Source organism: Numida meleagris, chromosome 3, assembly GCF_002078875.1.
Source record: "Numida meleagris isolate 19003 breed g44 Domestic line chromosome 3, NumMel1.0, whole genome shotgun sequence".
Lineage (NCBI taxonomy): Eukaryota > Metazoa > Chordata > Aves > Galliformes > Numididae > Numida > Numida meleagris.
The window spans coordinates 13947241-13968952 of NC_034411.1; the positions used below are offsets into that span (position 1 = coordinate 13947241).

The window sequence follows — 21712 nt, forward strand, 5'->3', positions numbered from 1 at the left end:
CATTAAATATCTCAGCATTGCTCCCTTTAAAAATGAGGTAAACAGTCCATGTAGTGGAGCATGAACTCTCTACCCTAACCACTTTATTGAAAGCAAACTGTAAATTGGAGAAAATGTTTGCCCTCGTACAGTTCTTGAAGTAATTGTGTTACAGAAATCCAGGGATGGCCAGAAGGCCAGCATGGCCAGCTCATTGAAGTCAAACTGCAAAGCTGCAGGAGACTGATAAAACTGAACAAAAGCACTTGTCTTGCAGAGAGAAGGAGACGAGAAACAGGTGGGCATTTCTGTTAGAGTTAGCCAAAAAGGAAGCAGTGGCTCCAATGAAATAAGGAGCTAGATTGTCTGGGCCAAGGGGAGAAGAAAATGTTCTGCCAGATACTGATCTGCAAACTAGATGGCTGCAGCTATTCTCATTGTATGCTGAAGAGCCAGAGGACGATCGTGACTGTGCTGCTTCAAAAAGTATTCTCTATCTCTAGGGGAGCTGGAACTCATACTTTGTAGTGGTCCCTATTTCTAATTAGCAACCATCATGCTACTTCCATTATTCATAGCTGTATCTCCAAATGGTAAAAGATTCCTGTCATTTCTTAGAGGCTACTTTCTTACCATTCATCTTCCTTTCCATCAAGCAGCATCCTCATGTTCTCCCAAATTCAGTTCCAGCCAGCTCACTCCCATCTCAGCTCCTTATAGCACTGAGATTCTTCTTCTTCCACCCCTCCTCACTAATGGGATATTGTGAGCAACATGCACATACAGTGCTAACGCAGTCTATCACCTGTGTAAGAACAGATCACTGTGCTGCTGATGACTAAGTTTTCATGTATCTGAATATTGTGAGGCTCACTTTCTTAAAACTCAACTATGAGTTTCTTATGAATCATTTAGGAACGATCACTGATTCCTGTGAGCATACCACGAAAGGAAGCTTTCTTACAGCTCCTACTAAACAGTTTGCTTGTATCACATGAGAATAACATTTCAGCTGATGGCAACCAGATAAAAAAATATCACATGAAATCTCATAAAGTGACACTGAAATACACTGGTGATTTCTGTTTGCCAGTGCTATTCTACTTCTTCATCCCACTGCTTTAGCAGTTACTTAATTAAAAATGATCCTATCAGGTAACAGTGACTAGATGTGCTCTATCTCCAGTTATTCAACCGATGTAGCACTGCTACATAAAGTATAAAAAAAATCTTCAAAAGATAAAGAGCATATCTTTCATTCTACTTAGAATACCAGTACTATTTTTTTCATAGTAGTAGTATGCAGTATTTCTCAGCTTTATCTTAAAGTAGAGAATCTGCAGGAAACCAGAACTGGTAGTTGGTAAATATCACTATATGTTCAGAGCTTAAGCGAACTCCTAAATAAAATACAAAAAATTATTTCCCTGTAGTATCTGGAAAGGACTGAGAAACCTGTCCTTTGAAAAAAAGATTGTCCAGGAGAGGTATTTCTCCCTCATGATACATTATCGTGCTCACTTATCGGGAGGAATTCACTATAGAATGGATAAACTCACTGAAAAACTCTTAACGATTTGAAATACTACCTTGAAACAGTTACAATTGTTAGCTGTCAGAGAGAGGGAATATATCTAGTGAGGGCCACAAGAAGACTGTTACAGATCTAGCTGTACTCTATTTCTGTTATCAGGCTGGATGCAAGACCAAAAAATGCACTTCTACAATGTATGAATGATAGCAACAGTGAGATGCTGTTACCTTAACAGAGGTGAGGATCACAGATCAAAACAAATTCTGAAGTAGAAAATTTAAAATTAGAAAAATTTCTTATTGCTGAAAAGATGAAACTTTATAAAAGATGAGAAGCAGGTGAACAAAAATACAATCTGGGAAAAATTCTATAGGCAGCAAATTAAAAAGTAATTTTAACTCTTCCCTTATTTAGCTTATCTTCACCGAACTTAATGAAGGTTCAGCCGTGATTCCAGGACTAAGACCAGAATGCACAGGTCATGCTCAATTGGCCACTGCTTTAAACACCTGGCAGAACTTGCCACATTACGATGATTTATTTTTTTTTTACACAAACACCAGAAATATTAATCACTTAACATAACGAGTTCACAAAAACAGTATGACTGATCAAAGGAAGACAATGTAAAAAATCTGGACATGAGCAGTTCTTCAGAAAAGACAAAACTTGGGAAGGCACAGGCATGGGAACAGAAGAAATGTATGTTCTCTGAAGAGAATTTTCTAACAGCTGCATGAACTTGTCCTGCCAGGATTCACATGGCTTCTTTTCCAATCTGTACTCGTAACTTTCATTAGAGCTAATGGAGGTTATAAACATCCAAGGGACGCTATTGCAGGGAACAAGCGAAACTCTCTGCTTGATTTTGTGAATGCTTGTGTGTATTTGTTTATACATACACAAACACACGTGAACAGGTAGATAACTATTTCTATGCTTATTATTCAAGATGAGTAAATGCAAAACTGTATGTGTAGATATAGACTTAGGCATCAATTACCTGTCCTCTGCTAAGGCCTCCACAAAACCATAACAAATTAAATTGCTATATGCTTCTTTAACTAAAAAGCTCGAAAGGCATATTGCAATCTGTCAAAACAAAGTGAAAAAGGGCAGGCAAACAGTAGGGGGTTCTACACCAAGGAAGGAAAAGATGCTGCAGTGTTTACCAAGAATGCCACAGAATGCATTCCTAGCAAGGCATTTTCTGTAAATGCCAGCAGGGGATGAAGTTATGGCTTCTTCTATACAACACACAGAGGCTGGGAAGAGTGAATTTGCGTATGGGGAAGGGCACACTCTCTGCCTCTATAAAAGTAGCACAGGGAAGCCATTAAGCATTTGCTCTATCTGAAGGAATATTTATGATCAATTTTCTCAAACTCCTTAAGCTACTTTTCAGCTACAGATAACAAAGACAACCTGATTAAAACATTTTCTAAAATGTTTTTGAAGTGGTGGCATATTTACTGTTGACAAAGCTTGATACTTAGACTAAAACATGTTTCAAAATAAACACGGATTTATCTGGCTGGACACCAAGGGTCCATGTTTCTAATTGAGAGGAATCCAAGCATTTCTCCAGAACTCTCTTTTGAACACTTGCTAGATAATTCTCAGTAAAAGATGTCACTTATGATTAGCTTACTTACTTTTTGATACTTCAAATGACTCAAACTTCACAGGCTGAATGTAGTTCACCAAGTTAGACATCTCTTCTGTGGCCATAGCCTCACTTCCAGCAGTACCCTAGAACAGAGAAGGGAAAATGCTGACACAATGGCTAGTCAAAATCCATGATGGCCATCAGGAGGTCACAAACACCAAAGCCCAGTTTTCTATCAACCATTAAAGAATAATCTTTCATTGATCCTGTCTTAGTGAATTCAGCGCCTCACACTGGGAGCTTCACGTAACTAACGAAGGAAAGATGTTATACAGTGTAAATGTTTAATTAAAATGCTGCTGTATTCTTTCTTTCTACATAGCTCCCAGGAAAAGGACTGCATAACCTTTACATACGCATAGTGATATGTACACACAGTGCTAAGCAAACTTATCTGGACTATCAGATAAATCAAAAACATAGCTCTAAGTTTTCAACATCCAGTTTTATTTCCAGCGGTGCCAAATACACCACAAGCAGTTGTCTAACTCCGATCATCTGTAGTATTATCAAGTCTTATTTTTCTCTAAATTGAAATATTAATAAACAAATTAAAGATATGCTCCCAAACCCACCGACAACCGACTTCAAAAGTTAGTGCTTCCCGATGCCCTGCCTCCCTTTTTCCACTAGATGGCAGTCCCACTCCTGGTAACACAGCCAACCCAGAACTGCTGGAATCCATCCATCACCGTAAAACAAATCTATGCCCTTACTTCATCCATCGACGACTTTTTACAATCATCATCGTAGTCATCATCATCATCACTCTCAATCTCTGCTTCTCCTGAAATGTTTTTAGCAGAAGACAATTACTGGTTGAACCAAGAGCTATAAATATCAGGGATAAATCTGCGAAAGATGTACAAGTAGCACTGCTTAGAAGAGAAGACATTATACATGCGCTTTCTGTCACAGCACAAATCAAATAAATTGTCTCGAGGGATATATCCATCCTCATCATTGGTAAGTTCTTACTGTCTAATCGAACAAAAACTCTTGCTTTTCAGCTTCCGGACACTTACTATTTGGAAATCATGGGACAGGTATCAGCACCTAGAAAAGAACATCATGGTGCGTGCATAGTGCACACAGTGCACAGGTATAATATTACAAACTACTCTGAAGAGATGTTCCCATGCTTGGGTCACAGCTCCAGGGTTTAGGATTTCTCTGTTGCAAGATCTCTGCATGACCTTCAGTGAATGCTTTCGCCCCTCTGGGGAAGCACACACATCACAGCATTCACAGGGTGAAGAAATCATGCATGAAAACTGAGATTCAAATGTGCTACGGTAACAAGGGCTGCTCAGAGAAATGCATCTGCTCTGAAGATATCGCAGTGCGTGCACCCAGGTAGCACAGCTGGCCGGAGCTGGCTCACACTTCCGTTCACTGATGCAGCTTTGGTGTGTCTTACTGCTTGGATTCATAGCTCAGCTGTACCAGCTGAGGGCAGTGCAAATCGAGTAATGTGATAAAGATGCACAAAGCTCATCCTTCCCTGAAAGCATAAGGGTAGAGTAAATAGGACCAAATAAAACACATTTTATTTGACTTGTTCCCAAATGCAATGTACTAACAAATTCCTATAGGTAAGACACAGATTCATTATTGCTAATTAATGAATATTCTCCCCGCCCCAATGTTTTGATTTGGTTGCACCGGAAATCAATCCATCTTTCTCTTAGGTAACTCCTTCTGTGCATTTGGCAGTCACAAGGTATACACCATGTACCTTTAGAAGGCGCTGGAAAAGCAGGTTTAACTTCTACTGCAGTCACCTGTCCACACCTTTAAGATCGACAACACTTCTTCAAAGGTTTCATTCCACAAACCTTTCAGCTTTTTTCAGCAGCGGCAATTATTTTGGCAGCACAAAAATCTAACCATTGTGCAGCATTCCCAAACTCTCCAGAGAAGGGTATTTCAGTATCAGTTTCTGCTGTCACCTGAGGGACTAATCCAAAGCCCACTGAATCTAGAAATTCCTCTCTGTTCCAAGAGGCCTTGAATCACGCTTAGGGCACATATGATTTAAATAATGAGTGTGCCTTTCACAATGAAATGATGACTACCCAGGCTGCAGATGCAGATGTTGAAATGTCATGCATTTATTCATGGACAAATTTCTTCCCGAACATTTCATTGAAGAAAATAGCATGATTGCTCAACAGGCTCAAGGGATGGCTCAAGGAACCTCAAGTTACAGCAAAGAGCCAGCCATGCTCTCACAGGATTTACAGTGACAATCTTTGGGTGGGAAGCTCTCAATTGATTTTTCCAGACTGGCAAAATAACACTTCTCATAGCCTACAAAAAGGGAGATGGGGGCAGATTTCGGCCAACTTGCATGGCTGAGATACTAGCTTGTTCTTGCTGGAAGTGTCCAGGGAGGGAAGTATGCAACGCAGTATTTGTTCATTTAAAAATATTTAACAGGAAAACTTCCAAGGAGATCAGATCTCATTTTCAAGTTATTCATCAGACTGCAAACCCAGCACAAATAATAACAGGATTGCAAGCACAGAATAAAAATTACCAGGAGTTTTTGAACCTATGGCTATGTCCACACTGATCTCCCCTCACAAGCATGGTTCTGTGCTCAGACCGAAACTTCTTTTTTTGCTGTTACACTGCTGGGACACAAACTCAGGGCAAGCCTTGGTCAGACAAAGGAGATGTCTGTGCTACAGATGCCTCTATGCTCACCCTCCCACACTGCTGGTGGGATTACTTCCATGCCACCACATGACATAAAAGCACATGGGCTGGCATATGAAGTCCAACCAAGTACTTGTGTGTGTGTTTGTGTGCGCGCGCAAAGGAGATAACTAGATGGGACTACAAACCCAGGTCAGGACAGGGCATCTCTATGCTAAGTGTAACACAAATACAGGGAAAACAGAGACCACCTGCTGCAAAAGCTTGCTCTCCAAGAACAAGACAAGAGTCAGTCTGTGGACAAGGGCAGACAGAAGAATATCAGAAAATAAAAAGATCGTACTCCCTATCGCACAAGAAGCCCAATGACTTTCAACAACTCATTGACAGAACCACATGGTGAACTTCTCAGTGGAATAGAAGTGCTAGTTTCAAGGATGTTTTCACTTACTATCCCTAGTAAATGAGGCAGAGTTGTGAACGCATACGAGTGCTCAGGGGACAACGCAACAAGCAGCCAAAGGAGGCTGAATCCCAGCTGATGAGTAGAAGAGATCGACACTATAATACTGAATAGATAATGATCAGGAGAGGAGAATGACAAGCCAAATCCTTATTACTAAGGGTAGTGGAATCAAAGCACTAAATAATATCTATACCTACCAGGACTCAGCAGTTTGACAGCCAGATGTGACAGATACTGAGAACCTAATAAAATGTTATATGTTGCTTGGAAAATTCAGGAGAATTTCGTAATTTACTTTTTCAGGCCCCCTTAAAAGAACAGTCAGAATGGATTGTAAGTGTGATATTTGCTGATGTTGCTTGATAACTCTGTGAATTGGATTTATAATGTTCAGGCAGCTACCAACATCCTGTGGAGGAAATCACCTCTCATTTTTTGCAAAAGCTGTACATAGGCACTAACCACTTTTGAAAAGGAAAAGTAAACTTTACTCAGGTGCCAGAGCATTTTACTACATAGCAGTGGGCCACTGCCTCAATGGCATGCAGCAGCAGTGCATTTATCAAATTATGTGAACTAAGCATTAAACTTCTTACTCAGTTTTCTAGTTAGTCACATTGAAACGAAGGAGCCGATTCTACCCTCTTTCTCTGTCTTCCTGTGACTTCCTTACAGCAGCCAGTACTTGGAAAAGTTCATCCTGTTACTGAGAGATTATCAATTTGCCCCAAAATTTAAATACTGTCCAATTAACAAGATTTGGCTTCCTGAAGTAAAGGCCTACAACATACAGCTGCATCCAGCAGAACTGCTACTTTCTTTTAGCAGGGTGACTTATACTTATTTGACAATCTCAATTGTTTGCTTCTGTTTACAACCAGGTTTAAGATTCTTGTTTACCAAAATGAAACCTTCACAAGCGTTATCTCAGAAATTCTTGCTTTGCTTTGCCTGCATTGCTGTATCTAAGGGGAAAGCTTGAGGGATGTAAGCTTTTGCCACTTACTGATATTACACCCTACTGAAGTTAGTTTTTACATCACCGTCTTGAATAATTTGTGAGCCATTCCGAAAATCTCTTCTTTCAGAATTGTTTTTTAATCATTGCTACCATATCACCATCGCTGAGCTTTCATACATTATGTTTTATGAACTTATCATAAAAGTGATTTATTTGGGTTTAATTTAAATCTGAGCTCAAACAGTGTAAGGCTCAGAGAAGCTTGCTATTAACTGAAAAGTGAATCTCTATTTTTCGCACTGCTGTGAAAAAACTCATTTAAAATCTCATGAAGGGCAGATTAGCACAACCTTCCCCTGAAGATCAGCAGTAATTCTGATAGGTGCTATATAATACAATACAGTTGTTTGAATAATATGCCCAACTTGCTAAATGTAAAATTATATTAAGGTAGGAGAATTGAAACACTTCTGTTAAGAAACGTGAAGAATTAGGCTTCTTTTAGTGAGTCCTTAATTGTAGTATTCTTCTCATGCCTCAGAAAGAAATTGGTACTGGGTATAGAGGAGCATAATATCTGCAGTGCTCCAGCATTACATGCTGCCAATACTGAGATGCGTATAAGGTATGAGGCAGCGAAAAGAAGGCTCTACACCGGATCTTGCCACAGCAGTCTTACAAAACAGTGAATAATTTTTTAAAAAAAGTTTACAGGCAGAAATCTGGCATTTGATTTTTTTCAAAGGAAGCTTTATGGAAGCTTTCCTTAGCACACAACGGCTCTGCAACCCCAGGTGTAGGAAGTCAGGAAAGGAAGGCAAAAGACTGTCATGGCAGAACTGGCACCTGCTGGTCAAAATGCAGGGCAAGAACAAAATGCACAGGCAGTGGAAGCAGGGAGAGGTAACGTGGGAGGAGTACAGGGATGCTGCCAGAGCAAGGCTCAACTGAAAATGGACTTGCCAACGGGTGTAAAGGATAAGAAAGGCTTCTATAGGTCCATCAACTGGAAAAGGTAAGTCCCGGAAGGTATACCCAAACAGCGTGCAACCCAGGCAGCCTAGTAACAACGGACAAGGAGAAGGCTGAGGTATTCAAGAACTTTTTTGCCTCAGTTTTCACTAGCAACCACTGTACACACAGCCCTTGAGCAGATGGTTCAGAAGACGGGAACTGGGGGAGCAATGCCCCTCCCACTACAAGCAAAGTTCATGTTCACGACCGCCTGAGGAACCTGAATGTCCATAAATCTATGGGTTTTGATGCAATGCATCCCAGAGTCCTGAGGGAACTGGCTGATGTAATCACCAAACCTCAGTAATATTTGAATCATGGTGGTCAGGCAAAGTCCCTGGAGACTGGAAAAAAGGCAGTGTCACACACCTTTTTAAGAAGGGTTGAAAGAAAGACCCAGGGAACTACCGACCTGTCAGCCTTACCTCTGTGCTGGGAAAAATCATGGAGCAGATCCTCCTGGAAGCTATGCTAAGGCACATGGAAGAGCAAGAGGTGATATGGGAGAATCAGCATGGCTTCACCAAGGGAAGGTCCTGCCTGATCAGCCTTGTTGCTTGTAACTGCATCAGTGGACAAGGGAAGAGCCACTGATGTCATCTATCTGAGTTCAGTAAGGCCTTTGACATGGTACCCCACAACATACTTCCCGCCACTTGGAAATATATAGATTTGATGGGTGGACAGTTTGATGGATGAGGAACTGGTTGCAAGACTGTACCCAGAGAGTGGTGGTTAATGGCTCAATTTCTGGATGGAGATCAGTGACAAGTGGTGTCCCTCAAAGGTCAGTACTGCAACCAATGCTCTTAAACATCTTCTTCAATGACATCAAGAGTGCAATTGAGTACACTCTCATCCAAGTTTGTGGATGACACCAAGCTGCGTGGTGTGACTGACACACCAGAGGGACAGGATGCCATCCAGAGAGACCTACACTGGCTGGAGCAGTAGGTCCAGGTGAACCTCATAAGGTTCAATGAATCCAAGTGCAAGGTCTTGCACCTAAGTTGCAGCAAACCCTGCAATCAGTACAAGCTGGGGGACTGAAAGCTAGAGCACAGTCCTGCTGAAAAAGACTGGGGGTACTGGTGGATGGCAAGCTGCGCACAAGCCAGCAATGTGCCCTAATGGTCCAGAAAGCCAACCATATCCTGGGCTGCATCAAAAGAAGCATGGACAGCAGGTCAAGGGAGATGATCCCACTCCTCTACTCTGTGCCGGTGAGCTTTCACCGGGAGTATTGCATCCAGATGTGGAGTCCTCAGTACAGGAGACAGGCTGAGAGAGCTGGGGCTGTTCAGCCTGGCGAAGAGAAGACTCCAAGGAGAACTGGTAGTGGCCTTTCAATATCTACAGAGAGGCTATAAGAAGGAAGTGGACAGACTCTTAAGCAGGATCTGTTGGGACAGGACAAAAGGAAATAGTTTCAAACTAAAAGAGGGGAGATTTAGACTGAATATATGGAGGAAAGTTTTTATAATAAGGGTGGTGAAGCACTGGAACAGACTGCCCAGAGAGGTGGTGGATGCTCTGTCATCCTTGGAGATAGTCAAGGTCAGGCTGGATGGGGCTCTGAGCAGCCTGATCTAGCTGCAGATGTCCCCATTCATTACAGGGGAGTAGGACAAGATGACTTTTAAAGGTCCCTTCCAGCTCAAAAGATCCTATGGTTCTACAACCTACAGAAATGCTCAGTGCTCATAGTTGTAGCTGAGATCTGTGGAAATCTCTGTGCTCTGCATACTTAGAAATTCAGCATAGTCCTAAAAAGCAAATCCTGGATGTTCCTTGTCAGTTGCCTCTGAACTGCTCTTAAGCCCTCTCAGACTCTGCTGTTCTTTGATAAAATTAGATTAATACTATCTCACTCCCCACAGGTATTGTTAATATAAACTCACTATTGTTTGTCAAGTGCTCATATGCAGCATGGATATCCCCACAGAAATTCATTGCAAGGTGAAGATGCTAGATCTGGGATCAACTATTGAATGACAGAGAGTGAAAAAATATTGACTTATTGTCATTTTCCAAAAGAAACACAGGTCCTAAAGGAGAAACAATGTCTGTCAAGGATTACAAGTCATACATTTTGGCATTCACAGATGAATCAAGAGACCACATTAATTTTACCATCCCAGTTCAAGCATTTTCGGTGTGTTCATCTTCAAAATCTACAGTTAACAGAATTTGTTACACAGGTAATACAGGCACAATATTCACAACTGATTTTTAAAATTACATATTCTGTTATGGGACTTACTCCTGTCTGTCTCAATCATCAGTACCCAAGATTCACAGCCCAAGTCTTTTCCTATGAAAGCTCACTGGCAGGCTCCTGAAGTACCAAGCTGTTACCTTCTATGCAGTTCAGGCACAGAAAAAAAAAATACAGCAAAAGACATATAGTTTCTCACCACGTTCTGGTAACAAAAAAGTAGGATTAGGAACCCAGTTCCCCTCAGGTTTTGGAAAGATGGAGGCTGGCATATGCTCACTTATTTTTCTGCTGCTTGTGATTTGTCTAAAGCAAATCATGAACACAGCATTAAATCATTCCAGACACCAGGATGAATCTTCTTCTGAAATCTAAGCTCTACTCCAAAGTGCGACCTTTTTAAAGTTTCTTAACACAATGGCTGAAAACTCATTCTTTCTTTGCTTTTAATAGGATAAACAGTGTTATCCACAAATACAGCAGGATTGTTGTTGTTGTTGTTATTTTGTTTTTAATTCAGCTTGAGGGAAACTGCCAGCATGAAAATTTTCAGCTAGATTAATCAGAATTTGGAAAAAATTATAAACAAGAGGGTAAAAAAATTAAAGCCAAATGACAAGAAGCATATATTTGAGAAGAGCTTTCAATCTATGCTTCAAGTATTCTACAGTTAGGGCATAAGCATCTATACTTTTAGCGATTCACAATTTCAGTCCCATGAGGAAGGAGAAATTGTGGTCCTGGGAACAGACACTAGGTTGGGAATGGGGATGCATACATTTTGTTGCTTGTCCTGATGATGATCCGCTCCCATTACGTAGCACAAATCTTTTTTTCCTGCATTTTTATTTCTCTGTTCCAGTTAGACTTTAAGCTCTTTAGAGCAAACCTTACCATATCTTTTGCATACTAATACTCACAGTGGTCCCCTGTAGATACTCTAAGCATTATTAGTATATATGTATTAAGTTATAGTAGGCATATGGAGTTGGTAGCTTGTTCTATTTCCTAAATAGTCCAGGTAAATGTCAGTACACTTCACTGATTTTTAGGTCACTCCATAAGTGATTCCTCAGTCTCGAGACCTCTCAGGACTCCTAGAGCAATGACACTTGGTGTCGTTTCCTGCTGAGCAAAACCCATACTAGTGTACCTTTACTTTGCTAGAACAATGGCTTGAAAACACAGTTGTAATTAAGTATTTGTGTTTTAGTGAGAAGCATATTTGTAGATTCCATTCATACCTGCTCCTGGGGATGAAGGCTCAAATGTATCACTGCACGTGTTGGAAGCTTGCTCTGAGAGCTTCTTCTTGGCACCACCATCTGCAGACTTATGTGATTTCTTTTTATTCTTCACCAGAATTTTGTACATTAAATCCATAGGGCTTGGAAGAGGAACCCCAGGTTCAAGCTTTCAGAAAAGGAAGATAAATTTGTTACAGCAAAAGAAGAAACAAGCTCATGGCAATTTCTTAAGCCCTACATGCTGCAAGATAATTTTGTAACCTCTATGAGCCCTGTTAAAATGCACCTCTTGATCAACAGGTAACCTTCATAAAGTGAAACAGGGCTATGGAAGGCACGTAAGAGAAGAAAAATACCTTATGAAATCTCTACAGCAATAACTTCAATAAGAACTACTTCAAATATGAAAGCATACATTACAAACTGGTAGCTATAAGAATCAGTTGCATTTAGAGGATTACAATTCAGTGTACCTAAAAAACTTTGCATCAAAAATGATACGACCAAGTCACCAACAGCACACATTGTTTAAACCCCTCCTTTGGACTCTGTCTTGGAAGGCTGCATATAAAGAATGGCACAGGACCGAACGAAGTAAAAATTCACAAGATATTTTGTGATCTTATAAATACCAAACCATATTACCGGGTATTTCTCCAATGGATCCATAAGCAATGCATCTCCAAATATTAATCTGCAGTACTCTGCCATTTTTGCCTGTTGTTTAGGGCTGAAGGGGAGAAAAGAAAGAATGAAATGAGTCCTAATAATGCTACAGACTGAAAGCAGCAGTAATGGAATACCTAATATCCCTAAACAAGATATAATTTCCTGATTCAATCACTGTGAATTGCTCACAGAGACATAGATATATCATGCAATTATTCTGATTCCTTTGATAAAGCATATCAAAAGGATGACACGTGAAGTCACTAGGCACTTGAATAATGGTGAAACTGAACTTTGGAGTTGTATTTTCCCATGCACTTAGTAGAAAAAAAATGAGGATGTCAGTTGTTACCTTTAGGGAAATAACTGTTGCATGAATTTGCCTCTTTCAGGCAACATTTTATTTGAAGTCTAAATATTTTTCTCCTTGTGTTACTCTGTACACATGCCACACATTCTTCTCACACTCCCTCTCTTCATTTGGATTTTTTTTTTTTGTCATATCTGACCTAAGGCATCAAAACCCAAACCGTTACACATAGAGCAGCCTCCTCTGCCAGTGTCCCAAACTTGTCACCTCACCCAGTGTGTCTCCAGGGCACAACCATAAGAAGAATGAGGAGAAGACATTACTTGGGTTTCAAAAGCAGCAAAAATGCATCATTTAAAGGTACTGACAGAGGAGTGGCTAGCTTCACCGCAGATTTCATTTCAGCAGCCCACTTTCCCACCCAATTTGTGTCAGCCTATATGAGATGAGTGTTCTGGGTGCTGTGCCTGTAGCATGACAGCCTTTCCAGCTCGAGCCCTGCTCCCAGCTGCAGCTTTGCAGTTCTCTCCCCCACACAGTGCTGGCCCACTCACAGACCTCATGGGTGAGGTTGGCACCAGCAGCTTGTGCTGCTCTCGCCTCCTGCTGCATCCTCACTGGCAGAAGTCATAACATAGATGTAATTAGTACTAATGCTAAGAGGCATTATGTCAATTAGGAGAATTGCTGTAATAAGTGCTGGTGTAACTGCATTTCAAATTAAATACTCCATGCCTGTAATATATATATAGCTGGGACCAATGTAAATATACCAGGTGGAAATGCTCGATGATTATTTTAGCTTGTTATTTGGGTCAACAGTCAGATTCTTCATTTCCTAATTTTCAAATCAGATCTGGTGCTGAATTTTACCATAATAAATTACTTCAATGGTTGTCTTGACATCTTCTAGAAATAAACTGAATCTCAGCAAGTTTTACTCATAATGAATTTTCCCAAAGTGCAACTCAGTAATGAAACTGCTGCATAACACAGTGAAGGGAGTTTCAGGACTGAGGATAGGTTACATTGCTTAGAAATATTACTCAAATCATCTTAACATGTAGCTCAGTGCTAAAATCCCTCTCTAATTTCAGACAACTGTGCATGTTTGTTGTATGTGTCTAATAAAGCCTGTAACATCTGAGCTTAGGTTTCTTTGAAAATTTTCATTTTTGATACTCTCTGGAGAAGTTTTGATTAAAGGACAGGTTTATCTTGTTTAACGCAACCTCCTTAACTACTATTAATTATGAACCACAGATTATGGAAGATACATGAATGATATAAGCAGTTACGTTACCATGGAGCTATTTCTCACGACAAAGTAGAATTCGATATATATGAAAAAAGTAGTGTACATTTTTCTCTTGCAAACTAGGAGTACAGAGACTTCAATGTCTATTTTGCCATTAGCCACTAACTGAGCACTTGGCAGCGGAGCTCTTCCTGGGTTCAGCAGGGCCAAAACAGAGCTGAGATAAAGGCTGGGTGGCATTTGAATCAGAAAATGTAATTTCCCCAAGAGCAGCATGTTGGCTGTCCCTTGAAGCAGATACAGGGTGAACTGGTCATAAGCTCAGTCATTTACAAAACATACTGAGAGTAGGCTTTAAATTATTCCACCAAGCTACAGAAGTGCTGCATGCAATTTAAATCACTACAGTATTTCATTAATTTCTCTTACATGCAGCCAATTCTGCAAAAACGCTAAGAGCCACTTTTAGCTGAGGATGGAAAATTAAGATGAAGACAGGCAAGGCAGTGAAACTAAGAACCCACAAGGGAGATGGTGACGGGAGGAATAGATCAGGCAATGACTGTGCTTTAGCTATTTCTAACTGCCAGCTACCAAGGAAAATAAAGGCACGACACTCTGTTCCAGTAAGAAAGCAGACTGGGTATTTGCCACAGATAGCGCCTACAAGAGGTCTATCAGGATTATTTCAGTCATCTACACTAGCGTGTTTTCTGAATACATCCATGCTCTTAGGACCCAGAAGGTTCAAGGGACATTTCCTTGAATCACAAGAGCTCAATAATTGAAGCCTTACAAATTAGATGCGACACCAGCATTTTTGAATGGGCACACAGGCCCCAAAAAAGAACTCTTGACAAGAAACAGAAAAAGCATGCAGAACTTTTATCTAATAAATTTCATACAAAACAACTAGACCAAATTCTTCTGATATTCCATGTTTAATTACGTGTTTACCTCATACGGCACATAGTGAGGGTTTCACTTTTGCAAAAGAGAAAAATTCAATACAGCACATTTTGGTTTAGCATATAAATTCGAATGTAATCATTTTGCAGAGGGAAAAAGGAGGAAAAGGAAAATTAAGAAGTAACAGTTCTTAATAATATAAAATAAAATCTTGCAATACTAGACAAGGTCAAAGAACAAAAATCTTGAGATAACAGGATTACTTTTCTTTGTCAGCTGGAACTTATGAACCATGATTTTTAAAAGCTCCTATGAAAGAAACTGAAAAATTCGGGAGATAAGAAGTATGTAGGAGTTCCAGTATTTAAACAAGTGGTATTCTTTGTGTTCCTCACAAAAACATACTTTGTTTCAAGACAGAGATCATTAGCAATAGTATTACTATTAAAGTACTTTAAAAGTTGGAGTTTTGTTTCCTTTTATTTTACCTTCTTTTCAAAATTATGAACCACAGCAAATGACTTTTCTACATCAACGTGTTTTCTCATCTGTGTTGTTAAGGAACAGTAAGTCAGCTAATTCCTGAAGAAAAAATGTCCACGTCTATTGTTACTGGAAGTTCTCCTAGCCTTCATTTAACGTAATGAAAATTGATTGTCTCAAAAAATCATGAAAATCATGGATGATTTTCACTTGTGTGGATATGGATGGGTACCACATGGAATGAATACATATGCCCCCAGAATGTGCCAGGGCCAGGGAAGATAAAGCGGTAACATGATATCTGGAGATATGGAAGTACAGGGAACCTGAAAAAATGTTTTCATTAACATTATTGCATTGCTTGTACTTTATTTTACTGTGTTGGTGTTATGACTATCATGAAGGTCACTTATAGAGGCTCTCTGGTACTACTGCATAACTACTCCTAACATGGTATTACTATCACTTCTGCAGAGGTCCTTAATCTGCGTAAGGCAAATAAAGACACAGATCCTTCCCAGAAGAGTCTAAAATAATTTAAAGCGTTGGAAGAAAAAGTGATAATAATTCCATTAATATTTGAAGAAACAATTCCAGCAAGAAATCAGTGGTATGAATAACTGTAATTAAATTTAATCTTGGAAGAAATCTATGGATACTGCTCAAGGATCACTTAACCTTTTTGCTATGTCATCAGTGCATTTCTAATTATAGACTGTCTGCTTTCAGATTTGTAGATACCTTATCTTCTTGTAAGCTCAATTTTAAACATCAAGGTCTTCTTGAGGTCTTTTAAGAATTTTCAGTTCGGTTTTCTGTTTTTTTTTGATAGAAGCACATCTTTTCTTATTATTGCCTTTTTCAGTATCCATATTTAGACTTCAATAAAAATGACGCATGCATAATATTTTAGATATTCTAAATTCTATAGCTCACTTCTTTTTCTAAACTTTTTATTGCATAAAAATAGGCAAGAATGAATATACTACATAGTAGAGCTACAGTAAAGGAGATTAAAGTTATTTACTTGCTTGAGAATAATCCTACAAAAAACACTGAAAGAAAGTAAAATGAGATGACTAACACTATGTGCTAACAAACAATTTATTTCTTAGGTGAATAAAAAGTGTTAAAAATACTCTTGTGAACAGAAACCAGAAGGAAAAAAACCTGCATTTTAAGTTCAGTGGTGATGAATCCTGTCGTATCTGCACTGCTGATGCATAACTTATTTAACTCTGATAACTGCAATGTCTGAAAGCCAGGCATAAAAGTCACAGGGTAAACCGTATTTCTGTTTAAACCAATGTCAACATTTAAACTGCCTTGCAGGGGACCAGCATTTCACCCATGAATACTGACTCTTGTAACTTGACAATCAGAAGAGAAAATTTGGTCAGCCTGAAGTAGGAATTGATGTCATTAAGATTTGTTATGACTGCAGTTCTATGAAAACACTTAGCATTGTTTGTTAATACTCACAGACCCAATTTTAAGATCTAGAAAAACAACATTCCAAGTAAATGAAAAGACAAATGGAGCATTCCATGGAATTAGGTGAAGGTTTCTTTGAATGGCATGACTAATTGCAGATTTCTGTAGAAACTAGTGAAGAAATGAAGGGATAATTGTAGCAGTCAGTGAAATAACTAGAAATTATTTTCAGCCAAGGCAAAATTAGAACTCACACACACTAAGTCTGATGATCTACTGCAGCAAAAAATCATAAATAGCAATAGCAGCTCACAAAGAGAAAATATGTGATATTGATTTCCCAGACTTGCTTTGCTAAAAATGTATGTCATAGAAATACATGAGAAAAAAAAAGCCAACCAGTACAATGAGAGATAATTCATTATTTCATGACTGGAGTTTTCTGAAGAGGAAGATACAGTGGTTTCTGCGGGGGAAAATTCTAAAGATGGAAGTAATGCAGCAGTAATTCTGGTCCCTCTTCGACATGTTCATGCAGTGTCACCATACCTTTGACTTGGATGAAGTTTCATCTTACAGTTTTGTGTACATAACTTACATCTGACTGATTTTTGTCTTACACAACTGTTTACTATATTTTCTTGAGATAAAAAAAACCACTCTGGAAGATTTAAGTCTTAATGACTTTAGAGGAAGAAAACCATAACTGTTCTGCTTGAGATAAATTAGAAGTACCCTCTTCTCCAAACATACATTTTAATAGAAAGAGAAGAATGAATCCAAAATGAAACAGATTTAAGAATGATGCTTGAGAACTTTTCTAAAGACAAGAAGTTGTATTTGGAAGTACTGTAAAAAGCACTGTGAATTAGAACCTACTGCAGTAGGTGAGTGTAAAAGAGTTGGAAGCGATACAACTAACCCAAAAAGAAAAAAGTGCAGGGACTGACTAGAGAAAAATTAAGTACAGCACCTGTGTGCTCTTTCTGAGGAAAACAGAACCAACTAAGAAGGATTTAATAGGTAGATTTTTTAATCATAACCACACTGTCTTTGAAACTGCACAGTGAAAGCATGTATTTGTCGACAAAACATAGTGTTAGCTTATTCTGAAAGGTTATAGGATCATAGAATCCTAAAATGGCTTGGGTTGGAAGGGACCTCAAGGATCACCAAATTCCAACCCCCTGCCATAGCACCTCACCACCCTCTCACAGAAAAATTGCCCCGACATGTAATCTACATCTTCCCTCCTTTAGTTTAAAACCATTCCCTCTTGTCATATCACTATCTACCCATGTAAAAAATTGACTGTATGTTATTGAATGGTAAAGGTATCGTAAAGGTAAAGGCATTGTATGTCAGCTCTCAGATTTTAAATATTTCTACCTAAATCATTTGTAATCAGTCTTGTCACATCTGTTCTTAAAAACATTCTTACATAGCTTCTTCTACCAGTTTCTTCTCTTATAATGAGACTTTTCTTCCTAAAACAATGGAAAAGCAGTTAGCCCTCACCTTTTTCCTTTTTGAAGAGAAAAAGGGCCAACATCTTTTCTAATTTGTATTAAATCATTCAGAGGATCCGCAAAGGTTACCTTTTCTTTTAAATGAAATAAATGTTTCTCAACCCAAATTGGCCCTAGAAGCGTTGAAAATGTTTTCACAGTAGAAAACAAAAGGGAACAAGGCAACTGACGTTAAGGCACATGCTATGTGCCAGTGTCATCTCATTTTGAACTATGTGGTGTCTATACACAAAACCAAACAAAAGATTGTCAAACTGAAAAATCAAAATCAGATATAAGTTAGTAATAATAATACAGATGACTGGGACAAATTTAAAAGTATTCTCACTTTTTTTTTTTTTTTTTTTTTTTTTCCCACAGAAAGTGAACAGTTCCTGGCTTTACATGCCACCTACCTTTCAATCCTCATTAGTCTAGGCCTAGTCCTGGTAGAGAACTAGTTCTGGTAAAGGCTAGTTTTGGCCTTTACTTCTAACATGAGAAACAGACCAAATGCTGTGCATAGAACATGTCTCTAGTGCAGAACAGGGTCACAAGCAGGTGAAATATTGCTTCTTTTTCTTTGACAAAGTACCACTTCATTTCAGTAGGACATACTGAGACTATAAAACTAACAAAATTTGTCTCATGATTATTTAAGCTTTCTCTGTCTATCTGAAGAATCTAAAGATTTTAATTCAGGAAGGTTTTTAAGAACATAACCAATTCATTCTGACAATTTTAGCTACTTAAGCTGATGTAAGGTTTTAGTTTGGATAAGAGCTATTGATCATGTCAGATACTAGAACTGCCACAACTTCACACATAATCCTGCTCTCCGTTATAAAAATATAACACCATACAGGGAAACATGGTAATTACTTACGAATCCACATGATTTTCAAAGGAAAGGAGGATTGGAAAAGGCGATGTCTTAAATGCACACTCAGCAATAGCTTCTATTACTTCCTAAAGAATCAAAATGTACACAGTTACAAACTTATGTCTCTAAAGCAACAGTATTTCGATGTTTGAAAACAGATAGGAGCCCACAGAAATTGTAGGCAAACTACCTGAAATCATACTCAGATCTTCTATTCTAAACATCCCTGAAAGCTGTGCATGAGCTTTTTGTAGCATCCAAATTTTTCAGCCTGAACTGTAATCAAATCTCCAAAATGTTTGATGAGCCTCCAGCATCACGTTTTTCCAGAAATGACCTATGTCTGCCTAAATCAGTAGTTGTAAATGTAAAACTTGGTCTTCGCACACTGTCGTTCTGTGCCTGAAGCTATGCTTTTCATGAATTATTTTGCATAATCATAAACACACTCTGACAAACTCATATCTTCTACAAAGATATCTCACACCGTACTCATATAATCTACACAAGCAGACACCTGGTAAAATTGTTAGTGACTGACTCACAAGTTTTAGTTCTCTGTTTTTTTTAATGAGAAACCCCTCTAAGACAAAGAACCGAAGGGAAGGAAAGGAGAAAGTTATTCAATTATAATAGCATAGCATTAATCAAACAGGGCTCAGAAACTTAAACTTATGTAGAAGTGTCCCTTTGGCTTTGATAGAAAATGGCAACTGTAAATATAGTAGCTTAATCATTTGGTGCCACTAATTTTAGTGAGGTACATGATACAGCGATGCACTCAGCATTAGAAATGATTCACAATTTCCTGTTGGAATATTGATCATTTTTCATGAGAACTTGTTGAGTACTGAAGATTTTACTGTTCTTGCACGTCAGCTTCTGGAGTTCAAAAGACCTCATAAGCCTGTTCCATCCCAAATCATAATAATGGCTTAAAATTATAAGATTTGTTTATTTCAAACAAGCACCCCATGGGGATTCCTTTTATTCACTTTCTGTACTTGAAGATGCCAGATTCAAAAATGTAAAGGTAAGAATGCACTTCCTAACATGAAAGCACACTTTCTGGTACATTCCTTCTGCTTTTGGGGCTGAAAGTAATGCACACACCATCTCAAGATCTCCTGATATAAGCTATGGTACAGCCACAATTTACAGTCTTTATGAAAGTAGAAAAATACACGGCTCAGGCATGAACTGTCATAGCATGTCTTATAAGATGAGAAAGTAGCTTTTTCAGCACACTCTTAACAGGTGATGAATGACTCCATTTAATAAACTGCAACCATCCAATATATGAATGCCTCACATATCACTAACCATTCACATGCTTCAACTAAGTCTTTAAAGAAAGCAGAAAGGCAAAGTATTTATTGGGAGAACAGTAAATGATGCAGAAGGCCACGTGAATGCAGGTAGGAAGCTGCAGTTTCACAGTAGTGATTCTCCCAAGGGCAAACACACAATGGAGTGATTCCTGCTGCACGCTTTCTTTCCAGCACCAGTAAATCATTGAGTGCTGATGCCACCTTACCATGGTTATAATGTGGGACTCTTACTAGCATCTCTGGCAGTTTTGCCTTTGCAAGGGAACAGCAAGGATGAGAACAGGATTACAAATATTAAGTCATTTCACCTAAATGCTTTCTACCCACATCACTGGTGTTGGCTTGGTCTCCAGCCACTTTCATCCTACCCCCTTTGCTTATGGAGCATGACCCAGGGCTTAAGATGTCTTGAGACTGGGTATGAAAGCACTGCTGGGAGCAGTCCTGAGGCCCTTCATGCTCTTATGGACTGCCTTAGCTGTGAATAAATCCATGAAGACATTTTCAACTGCATTCTCAGCTGCTGAGATAAAATTCAGCATGTATGGAGAAGAATAGCCCAAAAGAGTAAAAACCTGGATGACGCTGATGGAATTTGAGGATAAAAACCTCAGATATTGGTTCTGTGGAGAAATAGGCATACTGGTGATTCAGTCTCACAGTGCCTTCAAATGTAAATGCAAATTCTCTATGGTCAGAAAAGAACAACATGGTAAGTGCCATCTTTTACTTCTCCTCTAGAATGACTCACCTGAAACAGGTCTCCAAGGTATTTATAAATATACAGATTCCTGGTTATGGCATGAAAAATACTGGTTCCCTATAAGACCAGATCCTTGCAGCAGCTCACAGTCTGCTGCTGAGAAAAACCTTCTAAATGTCATGAAGCAACACAAAAAGCAAACAGTCAGAAAAAAACCCCGCTAAAATCCCAGAACAAAAACTCCAGCAACATAGGAACGGGCAGTATGTACTGCTTCTTTCTCCATGCTTCAGAAAGTCTATCTGAGGCACTGAAAACTGACAGACTGAACAGAAGCATTGTGTGCTGTGGTCATGCCAAAAGCATGAACTGACAAATGATTCAGTATTCGAGACCCAGAAATCACTCTGAATTGATTCATGTACTTCTGACACATTATTTCACTATCATTTTGCTCCTCTTAATTCAAGCA

General features: G+C 39.0%; 1 protein-coding gene across 4 annotated transcripts in view; it reads right to left on the reverse strand.

Annotated features, from left to right (window-relative positions):
* Window positions 1-21712, reverse strand: part of PLCB1 (phospholipase C beta 1) — a 389735-nt gene that overhangs the window by 92570 nt on the left and 275453 nt on the right. For all 4 annotated transcript variants that reach the window (XM_021392475.1, XM_021392477.1, XM_021392478.1 and 1 more), the window contains exons 12-16: window positions 19210-19292; window positions 12398-12482; window positions 11750-11918; window positions 3899-3969; window positions 3169-3265 (exon numbers count right to left, since the gene is read on the reverse strand). In XM_021392475.1, coding sequence (XP_021248150.1) covers window positions 3169-3265; window positions 3899-3969; window positions 11750-11918; window positions 12398-12482; window positions 19210-19292 — 505 coding nt within the window. The remainder of the gene's footprint in view (window positions 1-3168; window positions 3266-3898; window positions 3970-11749; window positions 11919-12397; window positions 12483-19209; window positions 19293-21712) is intronic.